The sequence below is a fragment of the Athene noctua genome, chromosome 3, assembly GCF_965140245.1.
Source record: "Athene noctua chromosome 3, bAthNoc1.hap1.1, whole genome shotgun sequence".
Lineage (NCBI taxonomy): Eukaryota > Metazoa > Chordata > Aves > Strigiformes > Strigidae > Athene > Athene noctua.
Window position 1 is genome coordinate 48,571,148 of NC_134039.1, and position 8,787 is coordinate 48,579,934.

Below are 8,787 nucleotides of genomic sequence, written 5' to 3' on the forward strand. Positions count from 1 at the left end.
CCACATGATATGATTTTTTTTCAGATAACGTGTAAGAATATGCTTGAGCCACAATGCATACTCCTCACTCAGTATCATAATTTCCCCCTTTTCCCCAACTGTGTGAAAAGAAACTTCAGAACCTGACACGTAAATGTTACCCATTGACGAACCACTGAAAATTTTTCCAGGACCATGCTTTAAGAGAGATGCTTTCGAGGGATTCCCTTGATCAGCCAAAAACGAAGCATTCTTATCTAACACTATCTTGTCTAAATATACGCAGCCTGTGATGACGAAATAAAAAATTTCAAGACCAGGTATAAATACCACTGACAGACAGATGAAGTTCATTCGTCTACTTTCTTCTAATAGAAGATTTAACTATTAAAAATTGAAGCTCACTGCTTTTAGAACTGACATCTCCCAGAACTTCTCTATCAGAGCATTTTAACTGAACCATTGCCAAGAAAATGACTTGCCAGACCTACAGCTTGTTTGTTCTGTCTGTCATCATGATTTATTTTGGACGTTTTGGAGACAGCTTAATTCTTGCTCAACTTCAAAATGATATAGACCAACTGAAAGCTGACTTTGTAAGTATGGTCTTTCTACTGCACTTCTCCTCTTCTGCCTGTGCTTTAGATATAGTCCAGACTTTGGCACTACTTGACATACTCAATGTGTACCAATAGAGGGTAACCATGGAACAAATTTATTTGTTATACCATTTTTTAAACAAGAATATGGACAATTTATTTGGTTTTGCTAACATGATCCAGTTTTTCAGTAGTCATAGTTAATGTAGCAGTTTGCATTTATTTCAGGGTCACTCTTCCTTTCACAAGAGCTTCTCCTAGCTCCATACAGCTTTTGATTACATGGAATGTCTTATAACAAGAAATCTTAATGCAATTTATGATGAATGAATGAATCTTGATTCAATTCTATTCAGATGTAATTTACTGACACTTTTTTTTTTTTTTTTTTTTTTTAGATTAGTAATGGTAATTGGGGATTTAGTATTAGTTAGCAATATAAACAAAAAGGAGAACTTTTGCTTTAGAAAATGCATCTGGTACTTAGTAGAAGTGGTGTGTTGCCCAAAGGTGGTTCCTACTGCTTATTCTTTTCATGCTCCAGCCATTCTGTTTCCGTATCTATGACTATGATCTGGCATGGGAATGTTATCCAGCATGATACTACTTCTTTTCAGACAGAATATTGATAACTTGATAACTGTAATGTTAATTTACCTATCTTAATTTAGAAGACATTAAAGTATTTCACAGTGGACTTCAGCTGGGATTAGATAACAGATCTACAATAGAGTCACTTCTAATTAACAGTTTTTATTCTCAGTAATATTTTTTTCCTTAAATGCATGAAGGCAACTGCAAGTCTGCTCCTATTTTCAGCTCTGATTTTGTCAGAATTTTGTGTATACGAAAGTTGAAATTTAGTAGCCAAAGAACCACCCTGAAGTATCACACAAAGAAGCCTAGTGAGATACTTCAGCATTTGTAGATTGATAGGAAACTGGCTGTAAAATTTGCATTATATAAATTTGTCATTAGCATAGATCAGAGAGATTGTCACTAGAATATATGTAACTCTGTTGGAGAGATCCCGAGCCATGAGGAGTTTCTTGCACTGACATTAAAACTCTGGTCCACAGCAGGTGCTCCCCACCTTTCTGAAGAACAGCAAAACAAGGTTTGGCAATGTGCTTAGCATGGGAAGCCAATCAGCCTACGAGGTTTCTGTCAGCCTGCAAGTTTTCCCTTTGCACTCACTGTATTTAAATTACTGAGCAGACAAAAAAGGAAACAGTGACTGCTGTATACAAAAAAAAAAAAAAAAAGAAAGACACGCACAGAAGAGGAAATGATTCAGTTTACCTTTCCTTGGTAGGAGAATTGTATTGCTCTTTGTTTCCTAGAATCTACCACAGTGTGTGGCTAACATCTGATGGTTAAACTTTGCCCCTGTGAGCCTCTCAGTAGCCCAGTAGCTTTGTATGTCTCCACACCTGACTGTGGGCTACTGGGCTACTATCCAGTTCTATACTACAAACTGTAGTTTTATAGTAAAGTTGATTTGTTCTTGTTCTATATGAGATTTTACTAAGACTCAATAAATTCAAGGCCACAGCCTACGTATTGGTGGACTTTGACTTACCAAAATACATGCCAAGATCAGATATGACAATTTTCTAGCCAGTTGCTATGCTTATGAACGTTAATTTTCAGCTGTCAATACCAAAACTTGCAAGGAGCTTTTAGTAAAATACATGGTATTAAATGTCTCTATTCAGATTAGTTATAGCAGGAGAAGACATTGAAAAACAGACTAATGACATTTCTGGTACTAGGCAGTCGTCCAATGTGATTTGTTGCTTAGAGAAGTGAAAGCATTGTAATAGTTATAGGCCAGTGGTGCAAAAATCACAACTCTCTAGTTTTTACTGCTCATTTGAATAGAGAACGGAAATTTGCCTTGTGATAAGTATTATTTTTATGACAGATATGTTCTTTGTTGCAGAACTCAAGTCATTCAGACGTGGCTGATGGTGGACCTATTTTTACAGACAAACTGATAAATTGGACAGAGGTGAGTCAGAACCAGATATGACAAAGCATCTCAGGTGCTTTGCAGGGCAATTTCAGTACAAAGCAGCTCCCAACCAGCTGCGGTAGAATTAACATGAGCAGAGGCCTCTTTGGTAACTTGGAAATGAGAAGAGAATTTTCAGAAAAATGCTTCCCATAAGGATCAAGGTGCTTTGTACTGCACCATGAACTGATCCTGAGGTACAACCAAGCCCAGGACATGATTTGCAGCATCTTCTTTATGACCCTGTTTCAAGCGGCAGTGAGAATCCCTGTGTACTGCATTTTAGCTTTGTTCATTTTCCTGCTGATGGGCACTCACAGACCTTTCTTTCTGACCGTATTTTTCAACAGAGAAATGAAAAAAGGATTATCCTGAGCCAGATTGTTTCCATGTACTTGGAAATGCTTGAAAAGACTGACACGTCAAAGGCGCATGTCAGGCACATCTCTGAGGAGCTCTATACTCTGAAAAGAAGCCTTCCTGATGGCTTAAAGAAGATGAATGACCTCATGGACCTGACAAAGCTTCAGGTAAGATGACTCTTCTGCCTCCAAGGCTCATGACACTATATCTTCCAGTTGAGATCTGAGTATGACTCAAGCCAATAATGCTTTAGTAACCCATTTGGTAACCCCTGTCTGGCTCAGTTCACGCTGGACAGCCTAAAGTTTCCAGCTGCAGATCTGCGGTGTGGCACGTCAGTGCAGGGGCCGCCCTCTCTGAGTCTTGCTAGAGTCTGGCACAGAGGTGTTGGCAGTGCTGCCATGTCATCTGCCCACCAGACCTGCCACTGACACAGCTGTTTGTGGTTTAGAAATTGGGTGGAAAAGTTGCGCCTGGCTACGACATGTCTCTATGGGCTTTGGAGGCACTTGGCTTATTGAACAAGTGACAATGGCATGAACCACCTACCTCTTCAGAGGTCCACAGCCATTACCTTGGTGGAGTTAGCTGCTTGTGGATAACTCATATATCATCACAATAACTCTGCTTCACAGAAGTAGCTCCATTTCACAGAATATGTCTGGTCTGTGGCACATTGCAAAGTAACACAGAAAGTGGAAAACAAAAACCTGTGACAAAGTGGCTCTTTGTTGTAGGAATTAGGTAGTAGAGTAATTGGAAACTGCAGATGTCCGTCTGGTTTACTCTGGTATCAGTGTAGCCTGTAGGATGTGATCAGCAAATTATAGCTCTTAGCATAACCGTCATTCTGTTTATTTCTTACTTGTAACAGATGAGTGACTTGAAAATTCAACGCAAAGCTGTGAATGAGCTGTTCAGTGTCTTACAAAAACTGGTGGAGACTTCAACTTCTCTCAAAAGGAAAAGAAGCCAGTCTCAGAGGAGGTGCAAATGCTAATGACATCATATGACCTTTTGTACTGAGTTACTGTGCAAATTTTATGATGCACATTTTTCAATTTCAATTATTTTATTGAGTTTTTATACATTTATTTATTAATATTTAAGTATTTTAAATAATTATTTATAAAGAAACACCAATCAAAGTATTTATACCTCCTACTACTGTATAAGAAATGACTTTGTCTTAAAAACCTGTCTGTTATATGTTTGTTGACCTGAAAATACAGAACGAGGAAATGTTTAACCAGTTTCCATATGGAAATCCTGAAATGACATGATACGGTACCCAGCTTTCCATCTGGTGCTATACTGAGAGAAGGATGTTTTAGGATTAGTCTCATCATTCGTCTATTTGGCATGGAGATTCAAGCACCAATATGGGGAAGTTTCTGTACTCAGGAAAACATATTCATATTGGCTTCTTCTAAGCATATCTAAAACCAAATAGCGAATCGACATGGTTAAAGATAAGCAAATGATGAAGCACTTTTCTGAACTAGGGGACTGATGATTAATTGTTGGTAATTATTGTTGCGCACTGAATTTACCAGGAGACCAGGCTATTTAGTTGCAAGTTACCAGCAGCTCCAGGAAATGAGACTAACTCTATTGCACTGATTTAACTTCAACTCACTGATTTTGAGAAGTTCTGTATTTTTCTTGTACTGAATCATTTAAATGTGTCTGATATAATTTTATTTATTTGGAGATAGTAATATGGAAGATTTTGTCTCAAGGACTATATTTTTGTACTGGAATATTATTTAAAACTTTAGATTTCTCAATGGAAATTTTTCAAAATTTGGATATTAAATTAAAAAAAATAATAAAGTGTGATGGCGTATTTATTCACCAGAAACTCTGTAAAGCAGAATGTTAATCATGCTCTATGTTGTCACAAAAGATGGTCTTGCGCAGATATAGAAAAACATTTTATTTCTTCCTGCCTGTCCAAGATTTGGGAACAGATAATCATAGAATCATAGAACACCAGGTTGGAAAGGACCTCAAGTATCATCTGGTGAACCTTTACAATGTTTTTGAAGAAATGTGGCAGCAGGGTCTAAAATTCCCAAGCTCTTCAAGTTCTGCTTGCAACTGGATGAGGAAATGTAATTTTGCTTACAAGAAGTCATTCATAATTTAAAATCTGTTGTTTCTCTGATTTAAAATAAAAAACACTTTCAAATTTCTCTGCAAGTCAAAGTTATGGAGCCTAGATTGAGGTCAGCCCATCTGCTGGGCTTTCTGTGAGTGCTACAAGCTAGAGGCCTAGGGCTGCTTGGGCTTTGGCCAGTCTCAGAGGCTTGGGTTTGGGCTTGGACTTAATCTTGGGGAGGAGAGTTTGTGGGGCTTCCAAATTCTCAGGTTCTCAGGGGTTTACCGAGCAAATTATCTGGGGGCAGACTGGTTGGGCTGACTGGGAATGGGGCAGATTTTCCTTGAGATTCCTGACAACATGGGACCTCCAGCTCACTCCTGAATTTCAGCTGAATCAGCAGATTCCAGAAATAGCACTCCACCAAGCCCAAAGTTTAGTTGTAATAAGCCCAATGAGTTTAGTTGCAATTGTTGCAGGCCTTCCTACTTCCATGGGCTCAGCTGTCTCCCCTGGTGTAAGATATTCATATCCTCATTATACAGTTATAAAAACGTAACTCAGTAATCCTGGAGACTTGAATTGATTTTGAGTGTTCTTGTTTGTACTCATCACAGACATACATATGAATGTGAGATGCAAGTGAAATAAAACTGTAGGATTTCTCACATTCCAGGACTAGGCATGAGAAACCTCAGTATGCATTTAACACAGGCAATGTGTCCTTCTGTGCATATGCTCTTTCATGAGGTATTATTTAAAAGAGACTAGCTGTTTTCCAGGGAAGCAAAGCCAGCTATAGCAACTTCTATTAAAAAAAAAAAAAAAAAAAAAAAGAGAAGAGAAGAGAAGAGAAGAGAAGAGAAGAGAAGAGAAGAGAAGAGAAGAGAAGAGAAGAGAAGAGAAGAGAAGGAGGAGGAGGAGGAGGAGGAGGAGAAGGAGAAGGAGAAGGAGAAGGAGAAGGAGAAGGAGAAGGAGAAGGAGAAGGAGAAGGAGAAGGAGAAGGAGAAGGAGAAGGAGAAGGAGAAGGAGAAGGAGAAGGAGAAGGAAGGGCAGGGCAGGGCAGGGCAGGGCAGGAAAGGAAAGGAAAGGAAAGGAAAGGAAAGGAAAGGAAAGGAAAGGAAAGGAAAGGAAAGGAAAGGAAAGGAAAGGAAAGGAAAGGAAAGGAAAGGAAAGGAAAGGAAAGGAAAGGAAAGGAAAGGAAAGGAAAGGAAAGGAAAGGAAAGGAAAAATGAAAAACTGTGAAGTTAAAGTTTCATTAGTCATTGGCAGTGAGACAGTGAGTCTCGACACGACTTCTGATTAAATTAATAAGCTATTTTCTGAATTTAAAGCCAGGACTGGTTAGGAGCTAATTTATTACACTATAAACTGAAAAGCTTACTGTTCTTCCACACCTTGCTAAAGAGGTCCATGGAAAAACAGTTAAGGCCATTGCTATACATTCTGCAGGAATAACATCTATGCATACATCCTGCCTTAGTTGTGTGTACCCAAGTTTGTGCCATTCTCTGTGCTGTGCTGTTCTGTGCATTTCTGCTGTTACCTTGTTAAATCTGCCTCAAAACAGCAAGGGTTTTGGGGAGATGTTATTGCTCAGTCACATAATTTCCCAGGTTCTTCTCATCCTAGTGCTGAGTAACAGAGGCAGAGAAGTAGGGAGGGAATGAGCAGCTGGGATACAGAGTAGCAGCTGGCACACTGGCAAAATGTGTTTGTATACTCTGATTTCAGTAGTTTGGTGGTCTGGGCTTCTTTTTTTGTTTGTGTTTTTGGTTAGGTTTGTTGTTTGGGTTTTTTGTTTGTTTGTTTTGGTTTGGGTTTTTTTTTTTTTTTTTCATTTCAAAGTATCCTTAATTGGATATTTTTAAAGCATCTTTAGACCTTTCATGTTAAATCTGACACCAGACATTGCAGAGATTCACCAGTGCTGTCATAGTTACCTAACCATTCAAAGGAATCCAAATAATTTGTTTCTCATATTGGCCTCCCCCTGAGTTTTCTCTAGCCAGTGTAAGTCTGTGACACCCATTTCTACAGGGTGCTTAAGATAAACTGCTGAAGTAATCATTCCTCACTATTTTCTGTTAATGTGACAATAGTGTTCAAGAAGAACATCATAAAAATCAGCCTCCACGAGACCACATTTTTTCCCCTCAGTTGTATACCATACAAATGAGGTAAATCACTTTCAACATGAAAACCTGTCATCTCTTCTCTCACATCCATGGGAGTCCTGGATCTCCTATGTCATTCCTCATTATATCCAAGTGAGGAAGGCATTTCCAGCTAAGCTAAATTAAACTGTGAAATGAATTTTAATGGCTACCTTAAATATTTCCAAAGAGAAACATAGCAGAAGAGTTGGAGGTTTTTACTGAAGGTCAGCACATTTTTTTCCAGCTACACAACCTGAGAAAAAGAGCTAATAGATGTGCATGCACGGGAGTGAAAAGATATTATCTAGTATCTAGTAGTTAAAATTAGAAAGGGGAAAAATCAAAAGAAAAGACAGCATTGTCTCAGAAAGTTGCTGCGGTTTATGCATCACATCGGTTCTGTCCTTACTCTCTGTTCTTGAATATTATCAGCACTGATTTTAATCTGACATTTTATTACCTTGTCACTCAGTATTTTGAAGTCCTTTCATATTTCTCTGCAGCCTGACCTCCTCTCTGTTATCCTGAATAACTTAGTACATCAGCAAACTTAATTATTTCACAGCTCACACCCTTTCCCAAATTTCTGATGGCTACACTAAATGGCATAGGCCCCAAGCAAGCCCTCTCATGACTGAACACACTTAACTGCAAAAAACATTCACTGATTCCTATCCCTTGTTTCTTATCTTTTAACCAGTTGCATATTTATGTGAGGACTTCCTTATAATGCAATATCTGAACTTCTTTGGTAGTAGTTTTACGGTGGGACTCAGCTGAGATTCTGTCAAAGATTCAAGGACATGATGCTATTTTGGCTCCCTCTTGTCTGTGTATTCACTGGCTCTTCAGTAACCTTTAGTATAACCAAGAAGTATGGCATATCCTGTCTCAAATGGCATATTTACTGTTCTCTTGTGCACCAATTTATCCGTATCTGCCTCGGTATTGGGTGGTAGGGATGTCAGCTTTACTGGTCTGTATTTTTCTGGGATTCCCCTGAGGCCTTTTAGAAAATTAATAGCCAATAAGCACACTTTATGCATCCTTGGTGCAGGGGCAGACTCAAGAGCAGGTTATATGCCCCACATTCCACCGTTTGTAGTTCAGCTGTTTCACTGTTGAGTCTTGAGTAGGACTCCTGGCTGAAGATTGCCAGCTCAAATCTGTTCTTGTGGTCATCTTCTTCCACCAGTCTAGGAATGACCATTGGTTTTTTTTTGGTTAGTGGGAAGCAAGAATAATGAAAAAGGTCTGGAGGTGGAAAACACCCAGACCTGGCAGACGGGTGTGGGATTTTCAGCCCAGAATAGCTATTCATGCAAAATCTCTCACCTCTCTGCTGTCTTGTGTGGGGGAAGAGAAGTGATAACAGCAACTTCTGTAATGCATGGGATGTATGTAGGCTGCTAAGGTAGGTGAGGAGTGACATAACAGTCTAGCAACAGCAACAAATACGACTTCTGGATGGATTATGTAGCAATTGATCACGATTCAAGACAGGAAAATAAGGTGACCTGTCTTCCAGCTTCCTCTTGTACTCTTTTCTTTCCAAGGTTCCCTCTC

The 8,787-nt window shown here is 39.0% G+C and overlaps 1 protein-coding gene across 1 annotated transcript; it reads left to right on the forward strand.

The window, feature by feature from the left end:
* The first annotated feature begins 452 nt into the window (after positions 1-452).
* IFNG (interferon gamma) lies at positions 453-3,958 on the forward strand. Its single transcript, XM_074901528.1, has 4 exons — positions 453-575; positions 2,524-2,592; positions 2,946-3,125; positions 3,833-3,958. The coding sequence occupies exons 1-4, from the start codon at positions 453-455 to the stop codon at positions 3,956-3,958; spliced, it is 498 nt and encodes a 165-aa protein (XP_074757629.1).
* Positions 3,959-8,787: the final 4,829 nt, after the last annotated feature.